General features: G+C 34.6%; 1 protein-coding gene across 1 annotated transcript in view; it reads left to right on the plus strand.

The window, feature by feature from the left end:
- The window catches only part of USP34 (ubiquitin specific peptidase 34), a 135,130-nt gene that overhangs the window by 30,721 nt on the left and 79,105 nt on the right, over positions 1-25,304 (plus strand). Inside the window, exons 6-12 of the mRNA XM_050710062.1 lie at positions 966-1,033; positions 7,932-8,124; positions 14,067-14,128; positions 22,285-22,366; positions 22,455-22,547; positions 24,256-24,381; positions 24,783-24,912. Coding sequence (XP_050566019.1) covers positions 966-1,033; positions 7,932-8,124; positions 14,067-14,128; positions 22,285-22,366; positions 22,455-22,547; positions 24,256-24,381; positions 24,783-24,912 — 754 coding nt within the window. The remainder of the gene's footprint in view (positions 1-965; positions 1,034-7,931; positions 8,125-14,066; positions 14,129-22,284; positions 22,367-22,454; positions 22,548-24,255; positions 24,382-24,782; positions 24,913-25,304) is intronic.

Raw genomic sequence — 25,304 nt, forward strand, 5'->3', positions numbered from 1 at the left:
ATATTTTTCTCTTCTAGCCAGAAGAATAATGTAGAATTTTCTGCATTTCATCTTTGAGTGATTGTTGTTGTTAGCTATTCAGAAGATATGTGTGCACACATGATTAAAATTATGTCACTAGTAACAGCTGCTAATGTTTCATCTGTGCTAGATCCCTTACCTGGCACGTAGTTGTCTTTCTGTAACAGGTTTAACAGGCTCAGCATTCTTTTTTGAAATGCAGATGGAACTTCTAGCTTTGCCTGTGTAAGTAGTTTGGTTGGTCCTCTTTTCCTCACAGCAGTGCTAAATAGCTGTTTCAGGGTGTTTTTCTCTGCATACATTTTCTTACTGCATATAGTTTTGCAAAAGTGGTAAAGGCAGTATGGTAAACGTGGGAATACAAATGTGGTAGTAAAAAAACTGCTCTTAATCACTGGTTATAAAAAATAGTTTTATTTTGTAGGGCATATAAATCCTAAGCAGCAAAACATAAATGTAAGTCAAATGACTTTACTTGATTTAGGAGAGATTTGTAAGGAACAAGATTTTTCATGGAGACTTAAAAAAAAAAAAAAAAAAAAAAAAAAAAGAAGAAGAAAGAAAGAAAAAGAAAAAAAAAAAAAGGAAAAAAAGGGAAAAAGAAACCCCACATGGCTGAGCAATGGGTTTTCCTACTGAAGAAATTACAGAAAATTCAGAAATGAGATGTCTGGACAGTATGATAGTTATTTATACAAAGTTCATATTTTCTGGATGACTAGAAGAAAAAATGCAACTCGTTTCTAGGTCACAGAAACATTCCTCAGCTAATAGCTTTGAAAATGAGAAAATTAACAAGTTGTTAAAATTCACATGAAAACAACAACAAAGCCTTTTTTTGGAATGGGGTTGCATATGCAAATGAATCAACAATGTTTCATTCTTAACATTCTTATTAAATGTCATTAATGAATTTTTTATCTACTTATGTTTTTGCATTATAGATCAGAATATGGCTACACATCCCTGCTGTCATGCAGCACATTATACCCTTTAGGACATATGTTATCAGGTAAATTTTTAATTTAAGAACTTGTTCCTGGGAGGGCTTTTTGATAGCACCTATTTATAATTTCAGTTTACATACTTGCTAGTTGTTCAAGTTATTGCTCTGTCTGTATTATTTCAACGATGAGAAGGAAGGTAATATTTAGAGTTAGTTGGGGCAGCTCCTTCTATCTACCTAATTCCAGTATCAATCAGATCTGTCTTGGGAATAGCATTTTTGATACAACATTCAGCCCCATTCTGATATGTCATATCAGGATCAATTGTAATTATTCCTCCTACTGCGGTATCTTCATATAGCTTCAGTGAAAATTTACACTGAGGTGATACAAGTAGAAGAGTACTAGGTAGTCACTGAAATTTCATCTACCGAGTTTTAACGCTGCTTTGCATTTTTGTGTTCTGTATTTCCAGCTGGCATGAACTGAAGTGTGATCAAAAGTCTACTCGCACTTTTCTGTATCTAAATATATCCAGTCTCAATGATTTTCTTTATAAGGTGCCTATCATGAACACTTTAAAATTAAAGTACTTGTAAAGATATTTAATTATACAAGCAGTTTATTTTTATTGTCTTTCTTAGGACAATAGAAAAAATCTAATGAGTTGCTGATGAAATTATCTGGTGTATGTGTGTCTGCCTGGAGGTGGGGGGGGGGCTGGTCACTGCTAGTAGCCCAAACTTAATTTTTTCTGATGCAGACAATATAAAAAGCCACTGCTCTTGCATGTGCCCACAACTTCTCCAAGGCTTTGGGTTTCCTGTATCTGTACTATTAGAAACGTGCTTGAACTGGTCATAGTTTACTTCCCTGTTATCAGTAAATGTGCCCTTACAGATTACATTGTCTTAATTGTACCAGTGTAAAAGCGCACTTAAAAAATAATAATTACATCGGCAACAAAAACATACATCTAACAGTGAGGCTCAGAACTATGTTTCATACTTTAAAATGTTCTGGTTTTAATTGTAAATAAGTTTAACAGTGTAGAAATTATTTGCTTGGCTACAGGCCTATCCTGGTGTAACATGGTTTCTACCAAAATTATATCAGCAGACAGGAGAGTATTCTGATCTTTTATTAAAATATATCACTCTTGAGTTACAGTCCAGCTGTGCACACTCCTTTAATGCTGATGTGTTATCTTTGAAGTCCTATAAAAGTAATTATTAATCATGAAACAGTCTGGAAAACAGCCACAGAAGGGCAAGCAGGGGATCTTCAAATGCTTGTCCCAGTACATATTCCACCCATAGTTGTTGATGTACTTGGGAATTTGGTTTGTGAGCCTTAACTGTCTTCTTGCAGTGTATGGAAAATAAACAGAGCATTGAAGGATCAACAATTAGAGATAGACTGGTAAGAAGGAACTTGAGTGAGACAGAACAAAACACCCTGCAGATATTGCTGTTAATTCTCCCTTGCTTAGCATCATACTTCAAGCGTGTTCTATTTTGTAACTGTAGATGTAATTAGGGTCACTTGAATTAAAATGCTTTATTCTTCCGTTTTCCTCATCTCTTTAACTAGTGAAATATTTGCATCTAGTTTAAAATGTGCTTTGTCAGCACTTTCTTGTCATAAATTGATGTCTGATGTTATTACCAATACATTTGTGTCCATCAGAAAGATAACATTGATACAGGATACACCTATCAAAACCATCAGCAGTTTAGAGAAGAATGTTCTCTCGGTTTTCATTTTTTACAACTGAATGCTGATAGGAGATCTGGGACTTCTCAACATTATGAAGTCCAAAACTTTGTGAAGATGCACTTACAGAGTGAGACATGAAGCTGGGAGGCCACGTAACAAAATCTTTACTGCTATACCTCTACAGGGGACAGAAGTTAACAGATGCTTTCAGCAAAAGATGGCTTATACAGCTCACCTCATTTGGTTGTCAAGCTTACAAAGATCTCACCTCACTGGGTCTCTAGGTCTCCCTCTGCCTTCTACTTTCGTATCTGAAAGCAAACATAACCCTGGGCACAGCAACACAGCACTTTTAAAACAAGTTCTGCATTAGCTTCTGCTGCTCTGCAAAGTCATTGAGAGAGCTTGGAGAAGGGTTTAGTCTAGAATGAGCCCTTGGGGTTCTAATTAACTGCTCACACTTTGGGGTGGGCCTCCTGTGTGCTCTGGACCCCACTGTGACCCTCCTCCCAGGGCAGGTGACAAATGGGACAACAGTGCTGCAGAGGCATCTTTCGCCATGCTGGAGCGAGGTGGATGTGTAGTCAGTGAGGATGTTATTGTTGTCAGCTGTTACTCAAAGTGTCTGAAAGAGATGGGTTCCTGCTAGAACCTTCATAAGAAGATGATTACATCAAATACACGTTAAGTCATGGTCCTTGTGTTGGTTGGAAATGGCCTGTTGTATGCATGTTGGAAACCCCTCATCTAGAAATGCAGTTTACCGTGCATGCACAGATGTTTCTCTTGACTGAAATCTACCCTTTTTAGTTGATAATGGCCACATGGTAGATGCCTTCATGAGAAGTTTCATCTAAAGGATATAAGCTTTGTTAGTCCAAATTACTGTACTAACCAAGTTGTTATTGCTCCTATTAAAACCAAGTCTAATAAATACTATTAATTAGAATAGAGCAATAGTATTTATATCCTGCCTCTGAAAACCCTATGCTTTTGAGTAGTTTAGGAAAGAAATAAAAGATATAAGTCAAAAAGGACATCTTTCAATAAGGAAGCAAAGTATTTCTGACCTCCTCAGAAGGAAGCTTTTATTGATCACAGTAACTTACAGTTCTTCATTTCAAATTGCAAAACTCTCATGATAAAATTATCATATTATTTGTGATAAAAAGAAGGACAAGACTTACAGATAGTTGATTCCAGCTGACTTCACCTCAGGATCGGAGGTGGGAGATGTTCTACATAATCCCAGATATTGGATGCTTCACAATAGCAGTAGCTATGAACAGTGTCATTTTGAGGACGTTTTTTTCAGCAGCAAACTTGATTGAAACATGGGATCTCATGGGTAGTTGTGCCCTTGAGAAGGAAATAGGCTATCAGTGAAGTCCATTTTTATGAGAAGTAAGAGATAAACTTGTATGCATGCTATTTTAAGTGCTTCAGTAAACCACCAGAAAGTCTTGGATAGTATGAAGGGAAAGACCTAAAACTCCTCTTTCTTTGACTTCAAAGGTGGTATCACCTACTAAATGTTCCTCTGGTAAAATCTGAGAGAGCTATGTGTAGCAGTAGTACTGATCAATATCGTATTTAGTTCTAACCCCTTTTCCTCCTCTTCCTTCTTCCTCTGTCCCTTTTTCAGACTGATCTTGAGAGATTTTGTTTACAAAGGGTTTGTGTCTCTGCCCCAGTTAGGAAGAAATGGGACGTTCTGTGCTAAAACACATTGAGAGGAAATTGCATGTGGCAGTTTCTCCAGTGTTAGCCTTTTAGTCTCAGAACAGGGCACAAGCTGGTGTATGCAGAGGAAGTGGAAGCTCCAAACGGAATTGTTGATCCACAGTGCTTTCTGTGCAATACAGTGAGACAGAATGGAGCTGAAAGAATTCAAATTACTGATTAGAAATATTTTTCTTAAGAATTTGAATTTTATGGAAGTGCCCAAGACTACTCTTTGCTACTAAATGTCATGAAAAACTCTTGTAATAAGCCTGAAGTTTTCAGTCAGGAGACAATAGCTAGGCACTTAAGTTAATTCTTGGTATTGCTGAAGAGCCCTGACTCATTTGGCTTGATAACCTTTTTGTAGCTGTGGTCCAAAGGAGTCATACTGTGGGAAAAAAGATTATTTCACAGCTGAGTAGCTTAAAGTCCTGACGCATGGGACATGATTGTAAGCGTTACATAAAAATGGAAATGCACATTTAAAACTGAACTCTATCTCCAAATACAGCAACTTTAAATAGTTTCAGCAGACTAAAACTTCTAAAAATTAGTGTATATATGTGTATGTTCTGTTAATTCCATTTCACAAAGGTAACAACAACTGCTGAGGTGATAGAAGGGTTATGAAGCAGGTAGACAAAAACCGTCATTAAGAGGCAGTCTAGTTTTTTGGTTTTTTTTTTGACAAGAATGGCTGTTATATGAGTGATATGAAGACAACAATATGAATGAAGATAATAGGGAATGATTATACAGTTTTTCAAAAATAAAAAGAGGAGAACATCCACTGCAATCATCAGGTTGCAGGCTTAACAGAAGTTTGTTTTTCATGCAAATGCAATTGTGAAACTAACGGCCACAGGTTAATGAGAAAGCTAAAAGTATAAAAGGAGGAGATAAATGAATTCACAGTAGTACATAGTTTCATCTTTTTTTTCTTTTAACATAAGGGATAAATCTTTCATCTGCTTTTAGAGAGTCTATTTTGGGCTGACCAGACCTTTTGTCTTGCTCCAGTGACACTGTTCTTGTGGAAAGCAGTGCAGCAAATTTACAGCTAGTCAGTGTAAGGAAAAATGTGTATTAATTGCCAGTGCTAGCTAAAGATTTCATTTTTGTTAAAAATTAAGTTATACTGGTAAAAGCATAAAATGGACCCAGTTTACTGATAGAAACAGGCTTAGGCCACTGTATCCTTCCGTAACCAAAATGAGGCTTAGCATACTTTGGAAGTTTCAGCAGATTTAATCCTGGTAATAAAAACATGATCATATTTAATTTATGACCAGCATAATAGTGCCAATAAATTTTCTAATGTAGATCCATTTATACTTGTAAAGGCAAGTATGGTATCTTCAAAAGCCATCTGGATGTGGCTCTGATTGAGAAGGGGGTTGGACCAGGTGACCTCCAGAGGTCCCTTCCAACCTCAGCCATTCTGTGATTCTACATCTATACTGTGCTTAACTCTTAGAATAACCCAGTTACATTACAAAAGCTTAGAAAGGGTGCAAATTAACAAACAAAAAGTGCTCTTTCTCTGTAGCTTTCTCTAGACCCTGGGCAAAACAGATTGTACTGTTGGAGTACTTCTGTAGCTCTGAAAATGCACCTACACTGTACTTTAAGTTATAAAAGTGGGATTTTTAAAAATTCTATCTCAATTATATAGTACAGAAAACATGACACAGGTCTGATGTAAGCTTAGACTAAATACAGTAAATAAGTTAAAAGAACCTTAAAAATACTGCTGCAGTTTAAGTTTTATGAATAAAAGTGGGCTTACATTGATACTGTTGCATGATAATCAGAAACTTTTGTTACATTAACCATATCAACATAGTTGCTTCACCAAACTTTCTAGTGTAAGCAAGGTTTCAGGTGATAGCCTTGTTAGTGAAATGCAATGAAGCCTCAAAAGCATCCTTCTTTCTGTGTAAATTGATCCATGCCCATTCCTGCCTGTTACACACATGCACTCTTTATCTGTTATATGTAAAGTGAGGATTTGTTAATTTCTTTTAACATCTTCAAGATCTTTTGAAATCTTGACAAAACGATCAAGTATGACTTAATGTGCATTCTAGAATAAAATTGAATAGACTAGTTCAGTTGGAAGAGACCTTCAAAAATCATCGAGTCCAACTGCCTGACCGCTTCAGGGCTAACCAGAAGTTAAAGCCTGTTATTGAGGACATCGTCCAAATGTCTCTTGAACACTGACAGGCATGGGACATCAATCACTTCTCTAGGAAACCTGTGCCAGTATTTAACCAGAAATAAAGGCTTTGGTTATACATGGACTTTCCTTCAGTTGCAGTTTCACTTTGAGGTAGGGTCAAGTTTGACGTGCTTCCTCAGAAAGATGGCATTTCCCATCTTGGAAAAAGGCATTCCTTCCCCCACAGCTTAAATTATGATTGAAAAGGTTTGGGAACCAGGACTGATTATAGTTTGCATGTAAAAATGTGGAGATAAAAGATGGTCCATGGTTACTGATAGTTGAGACGATTACGTTTGGTAACACAGACCAATGAATTTTTTCATCAGTGTTTCTAATCCTCTCACCTGTCTGTAGATTAGAAATAGGTGACTAGGTTGGGTTTGCTGCTGAACTTTTTCAAATGAGTTATGCCTTTTCATTGCCACTTTTTCTTTTGTTTAGAAATCGTTGCACAGAAGCATTACTTCCTTGCCATTATCTGATTTCCAGTGCTCAGCATAAGAAAAGAAATATTACAGTTAATAACTGAGGAATCTGGTTACGATGGCTCCCAGTGGTCCTTCTCTTGTCCTTCTGTTACTTATCAGTGATTCCTGTCATAGATCCACAGTCTTTGATTATTTGCGCTGAAGTCTCTTTGTTATGTTTGACAATGTTAAGTATCGTTGAAGTGTGTTTATTTTAAGGCCACTACACAAGAGCTGTGAAAAAAGGCCTCAATCTAAATAAGAATCAGGGCCTGTATTTTTTATTTTCTTAATTTACTAATGTTTTTACAATGCAAATGCAAAGAAATGGTGTATAAATCTAGTTAAGTGTAGTTTAGTATCTCTTTTATATTTTAAAAGATTCTTGCATGTATTTGTCCAGTCTCCAAGGATAGATCCAGACTTAGGCTGTCAAACAAATGGATTTTTAACACATTTCTGCGTAGTTAAATCTAGGTTGGATGTAGCCGACACTTCAAAATACTGAAGGCTTCCAATCTGCATTTCCAAAGAACTGTGTGGGATTCATGTCATTTTGTGGGTATCTGTTTTTTTGACGAAGAAATTTGAAGAGGATTAAAGTCAGAAATGTATTTCCTTTTTAATGTATTTTACATAATTCTGTTCTTCCCCGGTGTTTTTTTTCATTGTTGTCAACTTCTGATATATTATTGATAGTGATATTTTAACTCATTACTCTTACAGCTGTTGGAAATACATATTTGCTATAATCAAGATGGTGTTCTAGGATTGTTCTAGTTTGAATCATACTCTTTCTTTTCTTCCATTTGTAATTTATTCCAGGTATTTATGTAAACTGTCAGACCAGGAGTTGAGACAGAGTGCAGCCCGGAACATGGCAGATTTAATGTGGAGTACAGTTAAAGAACCATTGGATACAGCCTTGTGTTTTGATAAAGAAAGTCTTGATCTTGCATTTAAATACTTTATGTCTCCAACTCTAACAATGCGATTGGCTGGGCTGAGTCAAATAACAGTAAGAACTTTTTAAAAATATAAATATTTAGAAAAATAATGTTTCTATTGTGTTTTACATTACTGACTTATTTGGGGGGCTTTTTTAACGTGAAAACAAGAGAATCCTCGTAGATGCAATCTTAGGAAATTACAGTTGTGGTTCTGAATATAAGGTGCACTGAGAGATACGACTAAGACATGTCTATGTTCTGCAGTATCTAGACCTATAACACATTGCCTGAACAATTTACCATTCTAAACAAAACTGTATTATAACCATGTTTTGCAACAGGTATGTGAAATTAAGTCCCTTGACATGGCTATATTTGTTGCTTACAAAGGCTTTCAGTCTGTTTTGATTGTTACCTTTACAGTGTCTTGACTGTAGTGTAGCTACTTCTCCAAATTGTACGTACCTCTTTTTCCTGTTTGTTTAGTATAGTCTGTTTCTCAAGAGAGTGCATTTCTGCATCAATTAGCAGAAGATGGAATTTAATAGGTAAATGCAAACAGTATTAAATAGAAATAGATTAAAACCAGAACCCCCACTCTTCTCTTTCCCATGGAAATGCTCCAAATGGCACCAGTCAAGGTACATTGGGCATCCTTTGTCTGTCATTGTTTCCTACATACGCATTATAGTCACGCAGGGACAGAAATGAACTTTTAAACTTTTTTTTATTAACCTGGGCCTTTTCAATTTTGTGTTTTGCTGACACTCTTGTATTTAAGATTTATGGGTCATATTGTCATGTCTGCCTTAATGCACAAAATGATGAATAGGAACAAACTATACTAGAATGAATAAACATGTACTTCTTAAGTTTTGTAGTCTTTTCTGAGCACATTTAATCATCTCTGTTCTAACAGATTACATAGTATCACACAGTGATTCTCTTCATCACTGAGTGTCAGTAAATACAAGACATCTGAATCCATTGTCCATTCAGTTTCGTATTTATACAAATGAAAACGTAATGCAGTTTGTCCAGTGGAGGTGCTAAAGTAAGCTACAGAGAAATTTAAGTTTTGAACGAAATAGTGACAACATGTATTTGTCACTGTATGTGTAATTTATATACATAAGTAATTTACACGACTTTACATAAATGCTGTATATTGCATGCTCAATGCCTGAATTCTAATTTTCTGTCCTAATTAATTAGTGTAAATTGAATTTTTGGATTCTTTCTGTGTAAGAAGAAAATTTGAGTTGATGAAGTCTTAGGTGAAAATATGGCATATATTTTTGTTTTGACTTTTCATTTCCATGTCCTTTATTATTTATACAATTACAGATCTCTCATAATATGTGGTAGATATATTTTAAAAATATGTCCGTTGGTTGGACATAGAAGTAATCCCTCCTTCCTCTCCTCTTTATCTTTTTTTTTTTTGATTTTGTGCAATTTTGGAAAATATAATTTTGAGTATCATTGATTTAAAAGTAAATTTTCCAATGTTTGCATAGTTCCAATTACATTAGATTTTTATTTCTCTAAGTATTTTACTTCAGTTTTGTACAGTTGTCCTTCAACTGCCACTGTATGCATTTTTGTATATCCTTACCAAAAGAAAGTCTGAAAATGAGAATGTATCAGTTTGTTTATTTGTCATGCATATAGGTCTTTTAGGGGAGTGCGAAATAGCATAATTTTAAATTGTTACACTTTGACATATTACAATTGATAAATATTATGATATATAATGTAAAAGTGAGATTTTTAATAACAGGTATGTATTACCAAAAGCAATATTCTACAACAGTTTTAGATTAAAGCAAATAGGTTTCAGCTTGTAAAAACAAACAAACAAACAAAAACCACACACACACACACACCCAAAAAAAAAAATCAATTTGGAATATTGTTTGTTAATAAGTTATTGATTTTTTTTATAAGAATAGTCTCTAAAACTTCTCTGGAACTCTTGAGACAGTTCATTATTCTTTCTTATTCAAATAAATTTCTCTTTTTGGTTCTCTTTTTAAAGATCTTAGGAAGATGTCTTTGGAAGCATCATTTGCTTTTTTTTGTTTGGCTTCTGAATTTTGCTCTATTTTGTTACTTTGCCTGGAACTATTTTAATTGCCAGATCTGTGCAACTTTGAGAGTGAAATTTGAACCAAAATTTACAGAAATTTTGACTGCTTCTTTACTGAAGTTTTGCGTCCTCTTTGCAAGCAAGGATCTGCTTACAAATATGTAATGTAGGTCAGTTTAGTTAGTATTTTCAGACAACCTTCTCTATTACTGATGTACTTTCATGACTACTTTTCTGATTTTTTTTCTGTTCATGTCTTTGATGGCTAGAATTTGTCAAAGTAATTTCATTGAAGTGTTCTTCTCAGTCAGCACAATTTCAGCCTCCTGTTATGTATTTAAGACTTTAGAAGCAAGATAACTGCAACTGAAAAATATTTTCCTTTCTTGGACTTCCATTTGCCTAAAGTTGAGAATTTAGCCTTGAAGCAATTTGTCACTTCACTTCTCAAATAGATGTGAAGATTCAAAGAAAACTTGCACCGCAATTTTATGCAAAATACTCAAAAGTGTGAACTTTCAAATATACATTTTATTTCAAAGAAGAATTATCTTCTCGTTATTTATACGGAAAGTTGACTTGGATATGTATTTCTAACTTCACTCACAGGATCAAGACTAATACAGAGCTGGTCAAATAAGTTCTGTGGCATGCCTAATTATTCCTTTTGTAAGATGAAGACACTTTTGCCATTATTATGGAGAGGGAAATTTTTGACCAAAACCATAAACGAATCTAAACCGATACATGTGTTCCAACATGGAGGTGTTGATTTGTGTCTGCCAAGAGATTTTTTTTCCTGCCTAACAGCTAACATGACCAGTCCTAAAATTAAACCTTTCAGTTTCGTGGAACCTCTTGAGACTCACAGAATACGTGCTGTATGGCATACAGGGATTATATTTGCTTACCACCAAATACAGACTTGCCTCTCTTGAGGGAGTAGTGTATATGTAATGTGTCATATCATCTGACTTAAGTTCTTATTGACAAAACAAGGTTGAAGACAGACACATGTAGGTTAATTTTAGCAAAGTGGAAGCTTGACTGGTTGAATATCAGGTTGGAAATAGCTACAGAAAACTACAGCAAAGTGTAAACTACGATATACCTGGAGTTTTATTTTTGTTGTTACCTTGGTTCTTTTTGGTTTCATCTCCCAGTCATCCATCAGTTGAGGTGGTTCAGTTCCAAAATACCCTCTTCTCTCTTTACTATTGTATCACAGATAGGACTCTTTTTTTTTTTCATGTCCTTCCAGTTACAGATGAACTTAAATATGTGAAAATGAATTCTCATAACTGATCTGGGCATCCTTCCTTTTCCAGGTGTTCAACACATTTTTATTTCTGTGAATTAGTGAAAATACAAAGGTAACATTGCAGGGTTTTCCCAGAGTAAATTCAGTACAAACTTGCGCACTGCGTGTTTATTCTTCCTGGGTTGATTTCCTATGTAGAAAGTGTAATTTCTTTTGATGCCTGGGTCTTGAGACAAGAGTAGCTAGGGAGATTCCTTTTTGTTCTTTGCTGAAAACTTCATTCCTCTGTTGTACTTTGTAACTAACACATTTGTGTTAGATAAAGGAGTGTCTGGGCAGAGGGCTCTTTGTTTTCTTGCAATCATTCATATATCTTGCAGAATTGTAAGAGTATGTTACTCTCTTTGGCATTTCATAGTAACCAAATGAAGTCAAAAAAAAGGTTTGGAGGTGAGTGAGGCTAAGGTGGTGTGGCACTATTCCACGTGTACTTTGTATTGTACTGTTGTGCCAGTAATCTAAGACTAGTTGTATAAATTATTTGAACCTGCAAATATGAAAAAGAAAAGCTTTCATCAAAATTCTCTTGGCTAAGGATTTTGTATTGGAAGTTTGGATCAACACATGACCATAGATTTAAAATCGATAATGGTCGTACTTTGATACTCTTTCACTTTCTGATACCTTTGAAAACATTTTCAGATGGGGCGTGAGTCTTCAGAAATACCAGTGACCTTCCACTTCTGTATTTGACCCAATTCTAATCAGCCATAACAATTTGTTCATGAAGTTCTGTTCATGTATTTTTCCACTCCTAAATGTATTTCAGTTGAAAATATCTATTAATAACTTATCTATAGTAATGGTGTAATCAGGCTCTCATGTCTAATTTTAATTCATTTTCAATTTTACTTCTTCAAAAACATTTTTTCACTTTAAAATTGTTGAGGTTAGGCACAAATAAATCTTTCTGTACAGTCTGAAGGAGATTAACTCACCAGAATTGTAGAGCATGTGAACTTGAGTTGTTTCAAGAAAGAAGCAAATAAATAACTTCTTTGAAGAAGTTCTGCAACAACTTTAATTTGAATTTCAAAAACTTCATTCCTGTGTCTTTAATGTTTTTGATGACAAGATGACCAATAAGTTTCATTATGTAATTTTAAATGTTTAAAAATATCATATACATGTAAAGAATTGGAAACAGTCATCTATGTATCTGGAAAGTTGGTTCTGAGGGTTGAAATTAGTATTTTCTATAAAGACCCCTTAGGCTTACAGATGTGGAAGAAAACCGGTGTGATTTCAGCCAATTGTGTCAAGTTGCATAGTAGAGAGTTATAACAGTTTCATGGTCTTTTTTGAGAGCACATCTCCAGAGGAAGTGCATATGGATAGCCTTTCTAAATACTAGAGAAATTATAAATGTTTAAAGGTGCATAACAGATTTTTTAATGTTTTTTAAAATTTAGATCCTGTAGTTTCAACAAAACGTGAATAAAATTTGCGTGTAGCTTTTATTTTAAAATTCCCAGTACTCCTAGTTTACTCTCACTCTCCTCCATCATAACCTTCAGGTATTGTAATGGTCCAAATTTCTCATGCTGCCTTGACCTAAGTTTCAAATGATGATAAACATCTCTCACTTTTAAAGACAACTTTGTTGTTTTTTTTGGTTTTTGTTTTTTTATAAATGGTGATGCAATCCCCACAAGCTATTCTGTCTCATATTATTTGAATCTGTTATAGTTAACAGTAGTAGAAGATTGAAATAGCTGACAGTGAGATTAATAATTATTATTAATGCTAATGATATGTTTAAGTCATGTGGATTTCCAAAACATGGAGTTCATACACTAACATAGCAAATAAAGTTTCTTTCCTGTAAATAGAGTAAGGCACTGAATTTAACAAAAACCAACCAACCAACCAGCCAACCCTGCCCCCCCCCCCCCCCCCCCCCCCCCGAAAAAACACAACCACTATCAGCTACAGCTTTTCAAAATTTTGAACTTTCAAGGATATTAACAAGGAATTTTGGCAACCTAAACAAAATTCCAATTAGTGTACAACCACAAAAATATGGGGTTCATGAATTACTAAGGTGTTGTGTAAACATGGGATGATTAGTGTGTAAGATGTAATATTTTAACAGGCTTTTCATTTCTTTGTGACATAGTGAAAAAAATTTCATTATATATACAGTCTTTTGTAATTTTCACTCTCCAATTTTGTAGGCTTTCTTTCGTCACATTATCAATATTGAAATCTTTGCTGTTGTAGTAAGCTTTACAGTACAGTAATGGGGGACTCAACCTTACTCATTACTTTCCAGAGTGTGAGTTCCATGTCTCATAAAAACCTGTGTGCAGAGTTACTGCTAAATGCCTTGCTTTGATTTCTGTAGAGGGCAGACTTTCCTAACATCATTTAATTGGTTTAATGAAAGAAAGGTTGATTTAAAAAACAAACAAAAAAAAATCCTTCTTGCCTACTAGAATGCCTGTTGTTTCAATTTTTGTCAAAGAGTTGTATTTAAAAACATTGAAAGCATTAGAAAAAATGTTTACTGTCACTAATATTATTTATTAAAGACAACTACCTCACAAAATATTTAGATAAAATTTTAATTCTTTTCTTCCTTTTTCTAACTATAGAATCAACTTCATACCTTCAATGATGTGTGTAATAATGAGTCATTAGTTTCAGACACAGAAACGTAAGTAGGAACATTATTATGAATACTTTAAGTGCTCTGTCTGATTGTGGTTCTTCTGTATTGTTATGGATTTAACCCAGTGGGGAGTAGTGATAATCTGGGGTGTTATCAGAAATATTCTAATCAGGGTGTAATAAATGGTTTTAAATGGTAACTTCAAAATATTTGTAAATGTTTTTGGATTTTTTTACTGTTTTTTAAAAGATAAGAGATAAAGTAACCTTTAGAAAAATGTAGATTATGAAATAATAAACACAACAGTTATCATGTATAAATAAGAGCTAGCTAACTCATATGCAAGTAGTATTTTTGCCATCATCACAATGCTCCTAATTATTTAGTTAAATAAGGCTTGTTTGGCCATCACTGGCACCTATCCCTATTATTAGTTTTCCATGAATTCTCTGAGGCTGTGCTTCTAGAACTGTTTGTTGTTTTTCTTCAAAATCCGTGTTTTTGTAATTCAGGTGTGTTTAACAATTCTAAAGAAGACTCCTATAAATCTCTGTGAAGTTTCATGTGTGGGATTGTATTCCAGTGAGGAAATGTATTATTTTTGTAACAACTCTAAAATTAATGTTAGAACTGCTTAGGATTTAGACAAAATTATGTCTTTAGGAAGTTGAAATAACCTTTCTTTTGAAATAATAGGCAAATTATCTAAAGGATACCTAGGATTTTATTTGTGATATACTGTTTATGTTTATCTTGGGAGTTATGTCCATGCACATTATCTGTCTCACCGGAGACACATTCTCCTGTTACAGCAGCAGTTGGCTTGCTTTTTATGTGGGTAGTTCTACTATAGATGATTTTCTTTAACACCTGCTTGTTCAAATATAGCAGCAGTCAAGACCACAATGCTGTAGATTTCATGTAAATAGCAACTTGAATGTTTGAAGTGGTAATAGGTTGATGTTTTTAAAATAAAGAATCACAATGTAGGACATTTTTCCTTCCATAAAAATATGAAAATACGTTGAGAATACAAAACAAATAACTGCTTGAAATCAATTTTTTTCATGTCATTCATCATTAAGTCAATAGGTGAGCATGAGTCCATGCTATCCATTTATTTAAAAGTTAATTTTGAAGCATAGGGTCAGAAAAACAAAAAGAAACAAAGAATTCTCTGCAAGTATGATGGAAATATCTTATTATGATCTGGTGAGACCTGAATGTAATTTCATTAAGCTCATATACACTTCCAAAGATTTGTATTACTAACAAAGATTGTTATTTGTGCCCTGAGAGGCGTGGGTTTTTTTCCAAAGCCACTAGTTGTGTAGCAGTAGAAGTAAATATTAGAGGAGTATAACTAGCTTTTAGGCTATGCAAAATGAGCATTTTAAGAACTACATTGAATATGTGAGGTGACTTGGTTAGCTGGGGTATTTTCAGTACTGTACTGCCAGTTGTGGTGTATTGTTACAGTGGGACAGCCAAGTCTCAGTTTTATCCATTTTTTCCCATCCTTCTTTTATGTTGAAAATCTGAAACTGGGGTGATTCTTGGTTAGTTTATCTTCTGAAGTACAGCATGAATGAAATTGTTTTTAACAAGTAGTAACTACTTACGGAACACTAACAAGGAAAACACTAACAATGTGCTTTAATTTCCCTGTAGAAGAGCAGATGTACTATGCAAAAAGATCAGAGTTATCTTAAAGCTGAAGGAAATTGTCAAGTTCTCATTTGAGATATTACTTTCTTGGCAAGGGCATCTGTAAATAGCCTGTCATTTGAAGGGAATGCATCACGAACAGAAGACCTTCTTTTGCACTTCTGTAGCATGTGATTTTTTAAATCTGAATTCCAGTCATTCTGATGTTTTACCTGAAAAGTTGGTAACAAATCAATATCAAGTGTTGCTGCTTGTCTTCACGTGTCTTTTGCAATCACTTATCCTGGTATTTTGCTGGCCAAATAATCGCAAAAGGCTGGTGCAGAAGGATGGGGAACGTCTTACTTCTGCAGTTTGAACAAACTGCAGTAAAAAACTTCCTTCTCATTAGAGACTCTCTCCATAAGAAATTTTTGGATCAGAAAGCACTTACAGAGCTGACAGTGATTGAATGAGCAGCAAAAGGAAAGCTTTTCATTCCTTTTTTTTTTTTTTTTTTTACTTAGTCAAAGGAGAAAGGAAGTCTAAGATTTATTTTGTACCTTTGTAGCCTCTGCAGGTTTGTCAAAGGAAGATGTTTTCCATTATGTCTGGTCATCCCCATTATGTGTTTTGACTTTTCCAGATGCATTTGGAACTGTCAACCTTTGGGATTTCTGCTTCTGTATCTTGATAAGGTGGGTTTGCGGGAGGTATCTTTTTGTATTTTTTCTAAAAGAGCTATGAGTTAGTTCTAGCTCTTCCCTTTTGTTTAGAAATATCATCAGAATTTTTTAGCAAATGTTTTGCAACAGTAGCTTCCCACTTTTATCTGCATGGGTTGCAAATTTTTCTGTGGAAAGGCAGCTAAAGCATTTTCTGTCTAGGAAAAACATTGGATTTCACAACTTTCACTTGAAAGCAGCAGAAAGCTAAGATAGGGAAATCTGTTCTCTAGCTGTAGGTATTTGCATGTCTTTTAAGATTTAGTTTACTTGACCGTCTTCTGCAGGGCTGAGGGTTTGTGCTGACTTAGTAGGCATATTGTCCAGTTATGTGCATTGTCTTAGGGCTCAACTTTGTAATATCACACAGAGAGATACCTTTAATTTAGCTGTTCCTGGCTCTTAAGTTTGGCATCGGAGCACTATCTAAGGTACTGAAGAGTATGAAATCTACTGAAGCTAAAAATAATGAGACTGATGAACAGAAGTCTTCTGGTCTTTGAACAGTGATTCCTAAAACTATTTTCCCAATGTCAGTTAGTGAAAAATGATCATTCTTTTCATAGACGGAAAGATTTTTTGTGCTATTTAGACCATAAGAAGAATAAATATTCTTTTTTCTTTAATGAGGAGCCTGCTGGTCTGTGAAAATAACAGGTATAAAGAGAGATTTTGTTTTGTGTTGCACTTGGCAGGCAGCCAAGTATTTGAGTTTCAAGATTCAGGTTGATGCTGAGACGACCTCCCTCCTCATTTGAAAACCTGACTGCCCTCACTTAAAATCTTTCTACAGAGTAATTTCAGGTGTCCAAAATTCCTTTCACCTGTGAACAAAAAGATCTAGTCTTTCTTCTTTCTCTTCCCTCTCTTTCCTCATATATTGAGATATTAAACTGCGAGTTTTGTGGGTTTTTTTCTTTTTTTTTTTTCCCCTTCACCACTGTTTTCTTAGCTCGTGTTAAGTCTTGCTTTCTCATATTTTGCCTAGGCTCACCAACTGAATTTATGGCAACACGATTTAAACATCCCTTCCCCTCCCTCTATTTCCACATTCCAGGGACCTTCTCAGATTTTCTCTGAAAAAAGTGCAGTATTTTTTGAAACACTAATTAAGAAAAAATACTTCTAGAAACACTAATGTTTATTTCTAGTGGCATACAGCTATCTAGTGGCATACATAGTAGTTTAACAAATATGCAAGATGTTGTCTGATTGTTGTTTTTGGAGCCTGTGGAGTGTCAAATAGGAAAGTGCAGGATGGTAAACAAAACCACGTGTATGAATGTTTTTGGAAGGTGTGTGTTATCCTCTTTGTATTTCTGATCCTATATAATTAAGATCAGTGCTTCCCACGTGTAGTTATTGTTGTAGATGCTATTTCAATGACTTAGTCAAGAAATGTTAGTGTTTGTCCTTTGCAAGGTGCTCGTTCTATTGCTACATGTTCTGTTTAAGGTTTTACATTACTTTTTTCAGTGACATTGATGACTTGCTGTTGCATTTCATCCAGTACAGTACTAGTGTGTTTTTGTAGCTTCATGGTGAATTCTGCTGGGAATTGACTGGCTGGACAAAAAAGGTTTTATTTTGGGGGGTTATTTTGCTGTGGGATTGTTTCCTGGATCTGGGTGATCATGTGGCTACCAAGTATTGCGACACAGCCTTAGATTAAAATGTTTCTAGGACTTTATCCCAGTCCTCCTTTAGGGAGGCATTCTTTGAGCTACCAGGAAAATGTGCACACTGTAGTTTCCTTCTGGATAGTTTTATTTACAGTAATGAATGGAATTCAAGCTCTAATACTCACCTTTCATAAATGCAGTTCACAAACATCCAGTTATATCAGAAATTACATTGCTTCCTCTCCCAAAGTCTCATGGAATGCCTGGGGAAACTAATGTCGAAAATGCTTAAGTTTAATTTATTGGATCTAAACCAGATAGTTTTGAAAGACATGAATTGACTATGAATTCTATTAAAAGTATAGGGAGAAATTAATGAAGTCTGGAGACCATCTACCCTAATACGTTGTGTAGATTTCCAGCATGAAAAGGATTTAGAGACAATTAAACTGGAGTGGCTGCTACCTTCACTTTTTCATTCTCCCCTTCTCCCCTTCCCAACAACACACACTCAGAGGGGGTATCCAGTCCTTTCATTTTTCTTTTGCTATCCCAGTTACTAAATCCATGAAAAATAGCTGATACATGTTATCACCAAGGTGAATGTTCTCACTGTTAAAGTCTCTAGGACTCAGATACATTACCTGTAGAACAATTCTTTGTTCTGCTACTTCTATTTTAGAGGGAAAAGTATATCTATACTGTGATCATACTGTGTGTCTTTCACTGTTTACCTTTGTGTGAAGAGGAAAATTTTTCTAAAACCTTTTCAAGAACTTTTTTAGAAGAAAATTTGAGCATCTTTTTACTGAAAATTTAGTTCCTGCTAAGTTGCCTGACTCATAGAGTTATTGTATAGTAATAATCATACAATAATTTGCAAATCACTCTGAAAAGTATTTCTGAATTTTGAAGAATACAGGAATACAGATTTACATGAAAGGAATTTTAACATAGCTGGAAACTGAAATGAAACCATGTTGACCAATACAGGAGATTATGCTTTAATTCTTGTAGTAAAAAGTAATTCTGGGTTGCCCTGCTTTTTTTGTTTGTGTGAAGTACTGAAGCTGCTTGTGAGTTGAGATGTTCACTCTGTTTGAAGGTGAGGAAACATATTGAGGAAAACCACTAGATAAAAAAACCTTTCCTGAAAAGGAAGTGTTCAGGAAGTCTGACATACAACATTTACACTGAAATGAGCTTTTCTTGGTAAATCCTTGATTCTGCTTTCATGAAAATATTTCTCAGTATAGCAGAGAACAAAATAGTTAGTGCTGGCAGTAGCTTTGTTATTCAAAAACCCAGTATATTTAGTGATTGGTGTGCCTTCAGCAAAACTTTCTTGTAGGAACAATTCTTGCAGGGAAACACAAAAGCTGCATTCTGTCTTTCACAAGGATCCTCTTGTTCTTGGTCATCCTCAATAAATCTATATCAAATTGATGTTTACTTTCAGAAATCTGAGATGTCATTTTAGCACAGTCTAGCTCACTAGTAAAATAAGGAAATTTTCTACCTTTGAGAAGAGGCGTTAAAAAAAGTACTCCTTCAAATGAATAATCCATTATTTCTCAAAAGAAAAAATGTTGCAGATTAGAGATAAAGAATTGTCATATGCATTTAATAAAATATGTAGGAGCTCACTCTGCATGAAAGTTTTTATTCTTTCTTTTGGAGTAGCCAAAATGCAACATACAACTGGATACAACGTCTAATGGACATTATGCCACTAGCAGGAGTATTCAGCTTAAATAGACCCAGAGCAGTGTGTCCTTTCATATTGGCAATGTGTGCTGAATCTAGAAGTGTTTATGTAGGATCAGTTCTCAAAGATACAGGTTGGAAAATTCAGATCCAAGTAGAAACTAAGCGGTCCTGGAACAAAATTAAGACTTAAATTGGCTTATGACTGGTGTTAACATTGTTGCCTCTTATGAAGATGACTTTTTTCACATATCCAGAAATGCCTCCATTTAGGTCTCCTGCATCCAGGGGGGTGTATGCTCAGTCATGTGGCCAGATCTGTACCTTTTCTATGAGCAAAATGCAAACTCGGATGCTTTCTGGCTACATGGTGGTCATGTAGCAGGAGCCCTTCTGCCCACAACAGGGGAAAGCAATATCAAGCAAGAAGAATGAGCTGGGGGCAAACGGGCTGTAAGTGAGGGAATGTTTTTGCAAGCTCAATTCAGCTTTCAGGACTATGGGTTAGGAAATGGTAATTTAAGACAAATTGTAATATTTGATGTTGGATTCCGTCACAGCTCTTTATGACTGCTTATACACTACAGGTTTATTACTTCCCAGAAGGTAATGTAATCCTTATGGTGGTTGGCTCTGCTACCATGAAAACTGTATATGAAACAGAGGAAAGAGCATTTTCTTTCACAAAGAAATGAAACTGGTTGCTCACTTATTATAAAGAAATCTATCTGTGAGCACTCTGTTATCCCGACCTTGCAATTGATACAAAGTCTACCAGCAGTCTGAAAAACTCCCTACAGGGGTAGTGCCACTATGGTAATTTCTGCATGGAGGCAGATGGATAAGAGCATTGTTTAAAGCCATTTTGGTGTCTAAAGGAGACTGGTAGTATATATTCAAATGAATAACAACTTCAGCTGTAAAATCTGCAAGATCACTACACCCACGTGAAAATGTGTTTCTTCAAATTTTGTTAGAAATCCAAGTTCTGAATGAGTATGTAAATGTATACTCCAAAGTTTGGTTTGGAGTGGGTGTCTTTGAAGTGCTGGCGGTAGTAGTAATTCCCCCCCCCCCCCCCCCCTTTTTTTTTTTTTTTTGAAATGAGGCTGTAGGAGGTGAAATAGATCTTGATTTTGTGGAACAGACCAGGCTTACCCTTTTCATCCTTTTTGAGCAGATACCCATGCTGACTTTACAGTATGAGAACTTACTTATTACCAAGTCGTAAATGATACTCTTGGTAAACCGTTAGGTCTTGTCTTGCAAACCAGTTACTTCTTAACTGTTGGAGACATCAGTTTTTTTGAATAAGAACATTTGATTCCCCATGTCCTGGAATCAGAATAGAAGCAGACAGTATAGGAATGGTGTTGAGTAATAGGAACTTTGCTCTTGAGTTCATCCACAGTGATCAAGCAATTTAAAAGAACTGTAGAACTGGCATTGTGCCCCAAAAAAGTGAATTCTGTTTGTTTAACTTACAAAGGCAATCCCTTTTTACCTAAAGAATCCTGTTTTCTTATTGTGGATAATAAAGACTGGCAATCCTGGCTATAAAAGTGACCATAAATGCTGCACAGATAGTCGTGGTAAAAATATTCTTCCTGTAGTCCTCTAAGACACCCCCTCCCCCTCCTCCTTGTGAAACAGAGCACTTTTATTCCAGGGCCATTTAAACTAGAGGCTGTGCTTTAAATACTGAAATGTCCTCTAATTGCTTCTGGTGCCAAAATCTGGATAAACAAACGTTTGCTTGAAAGGAAGGAATAAAAAGGAGCTTATGCACTAGTTTCCAGACAGTGCAGCTATTTCTGGAAGTTCAACTTTTATTTTGGAAAATTCAGCTTCCTTGTCCTGCTCTGTTTGAATGTTTGGTTATGGATTTGGCAGTAGGTGAACTTCCCTTACTGCTGTGGCTGAAACAAAATTAAAATTTTGAAGTATCTGTACACTACGTGTGAGTGAGTATGAGCAAGTAACACATAAATTTTTAAAACTATATGAATTGTTATTTACTCAAGAGAATTAAAAATATTCAAGTGCTTTTCTTATAAAATCATTTCCATCACTCTCAGCTTTTGCTACATTTGCAAACTCAATAGTTGTTTTGCGATTTCATGATAAACTCAGGTCAAATAGCAGTGTTTATCAAATCTTACCTCTGAGGTCTCTGAAGGTGGTCTGCAGGTGGTCTGTTGAACTGTATTCAATTTAAAAATAAAACAATCGTAGTATTGTTGTTTACATGTTTGCTAACAATCCAGAGGGATAAGTGGGAACTGATGTTTGGCATTTGTCTTCCATTTGAACAAAAAAATACAGAGAACATTTAAATGACTGAATGCTTTGTGTTCCAAAAAGTTTGTGTGTATGTTTACCACAATTACAGATATTAATTTGAATTAATCTGAAATACATGCTGTACTAGGGAAAAGTACTGTATATGCATTATAGAAATACAATTTTACATATATTTCCACTCCTTTTTCATCTCTAGGTCAATTGCAAAAGAGCTTGCAGACTGGCTTATCAGCAACAATGTAGTTGAGCACATTTTTGGACCAAATTTACATATTGAGGTTTGTATAAAATTATTCCTATTATTTTTGCTATAAACATGGAGGAGTAACTTCGTGTTCTAGTAAATCTTTCCTCAATACTTTGCAGATCATCAAACAGTGCCAAGTGATTCTGAATTTTCTCGCAGCTGAAGGGAGACTCAGTACTCAACATATAGACTGTATTTGGGCTGCAGCACAGGTATATACTGTATTTTTTAAATATAATTGCAGGAGTGGTACAAAACAACTCAGAAAATGGCAAGTTAATTTTGTTTTACATTCATAAAGTTGAGTTTCTTGCATTTTACTCTGTGTTTGTCTTAGTGTTTAGCTCACCAAATTTTGATCTTAGTAATTGACACAATTAAATCGTTCCATTAGTTGCAAAATTCTCGTAAGCTATTTCTATGCATGTAACAAATGAAGTTGTTCATTGCAGACGTGGTGTTTTCACTAAGAATAGGGATGGAGATTCTAAGGTAGATGTAATTTTTTTTTACTGTTGTGGTAAATTGCTTTGCTCCTATGTAGTGTAGATTCCACTTCGGTTAGCGTTGGTGGGGAACAAGGTAGTGAAAATTACAGCGGTGAAGTTCATAGTTGTGCTTCAGTGCTGGTGGTGACATCTACAGAATGTACAAAGATTTTATTTTTCACATGGTAAACCTGGAAACTCTGATAGGCTTTTTTCCTTCAGAAAAATATATTTGTTTACTAATTTGAATGTGTATTTGTGACACTGTTTATTTTAGATTATGTATTTTTTTTTTTCTTCAGAAGATTTGAATACAGTAGATATTTTGATTTCCTGCTGTGGAAATGTTTTCCATGGTTTCATTCTGCCTTTATCATGCATTAAAAACAAACAAAAAAAAACAGAAACAGGCCCACATTGGAAAAGAAAGAAACCTCAAGGTTTCAATGTCAGTTTTTCAGGAAAATTATACTCAAAATGAAGGTCAGCGAAATAAAATTGGTCTTTTTAAATAGGTGTAGGGAACAGACTTTTAAACAAGTTACAGTTTGAAAGGTTTTATTTTTCCTGTGTTCAATGGTGTTTGTCTCTGATTTGTTTCATTTAAATACTACTGTAAACATACTGAAAACTTTGTAGTCCATTGTCATAAAATGCAGCAGGAATGTTAGTAAATGCTCGTTTTAATAGCATTCACTCTGACAGGCACCAAATATTTTCTGTATCAGATTAATAATTACTTCAGTTATATTTTTAAAGTGATCATTTATCTTCTTTGCTGTTCTCACACTACAGTAATTCACACTAGTGTTAGAGCTCTAAATTTTTCTCTTCTATACTATTTTCAGAACTTAATATAATTATCAAATGTGATATTTCTTTTACAGTTTGCATGCTTATTTTAATGTATGGATATTTTCAAAATACATGTTCGATACCAGAATTAAGTACGTCCAGATTACTTCCTGTAAAGGGTCTAAACCTCTAATGTTGTTTAAAAGGGTGACATCTTTAGAATAAAAGAAGGCCTTAAAAATATTTTTTTTCATTTTTTGCTTTTTGACAAAAAATTGTCTTCTCTGGATTGAAGTAGATATCTAAACTTCTGTAATATTCAAGGTGTTTTATTTACATTAAAATGCAAACTTAACTTCGGTTATTTTCACCAAATCTCCTAGAACTGGAACTAAAGAAAATATGTGGTAGTTGTAACATGACTTTACTAAACTTCATCTGCTTTTGAATGTAAAAATTCAGTTGAATCAAAATTGCAAATCTGATGTAGTTTAGAATTATTGGACAAATGTTTCCTCATATTTTGTGGAAAGATGATGCATAATTGCTGCAATTTTATCCATCTTTTTATCAAGGGAACTGTTATAACTAACTATTTTACTGTTCTTGTAATTTTCTGTTTGTTTGTACTTTGTAGCTGAAGCATTGCAGTCGTTACATCCATGATTTATTTCCTTCATTGATCAAAAATTTGGACCCTGTCCCGCTTAGGCATCTTCTTAACCTAGTTTCAACTCTTCATCCAAGTGCTCACACTGAACAGGTAAAGATGAACAAAATCACTGCAAGAAATTATTTTAGTATATTCATTGTTACATGTTTGCCTTTCTAAAGGACTGCATGCAAGTAGTATTCACTAATGCATAAGAGAGGAACATACATGAGTAAAATTGTAATGTTTCTTCAAGTAGGCCATTCTGGCTTTGGAATTACAGTCTCTTTCTGAGGCTTTGGAGAACTGAATAACCACCATTAGAGTATTTTAATATTATTTCTGAAGTTAGTAAGTGTTCCACACAATATTTCTTCATTTTGTGCATTTGTTTATTTTGATGCATTTATTTTGATGAACTGTAGTATTGGCACACAGAAATATTAGCAGTGTACATTTGCATACAAAACCTACTGCTTCTTCATGGCACTGTTATCTGGTTTTGTTCACAGACATTGTATTTGGCATCAATGCTTATCAAAGCACTGTGGAATAATGCACTAGCAGCTAAGGCTCAGCTGTCAAAACAAAGCTCTTTTGCATCTTTACTCAGTACTAATCTACCAATGGGAAACAAAAAAGGTACGTATTTTTCCAATTAATATGGTAGCTAAATTAATTAATTATTTTTCATAGTCTCCTTGTTGACTTTGGGCAATAAGGCTGTATAGAACCTTTTACTTGAAATATTTAAAAATACTTAATTTTTAAATGAAGGGTGTCATGCTGGCATATTTTTCAAACAGAACATGAAATAAAGCAGCCTAAGGATGAAAGTGCTAAAACTTTGAATGAGTTTGGAAAGCCTTATGTTTCAGAACAGTTCTCTTTGTATAAATTAGTATATATATATATATTTTGTTTTTACTTTAATTCAAGGGATGGTCTATTACTGATCAGTTAACTATTTCTGTTCTGATGAACATCTATAATTTTATAGATACATAATATCTTACAAAATTTTATCTAATTTT

The sequence above is a fragment of the Cygnus atratus genome, chromosome 3 (assembly GCF_013377495.2).
Source record: "Cygnus atratus isolate AKBS03 ecotype Queensland, Australia chromosome 3, CAtr_DNAZoo_HiC_assembly, whole genome shotgun sequence".
Classification (NCBI taxonomy): domain Eukaryota; kingdom Metazoa; phylum Chordata; class Aves; order Anseriformes; family Anatidae; genus Cygnus; species Cygnus atratus.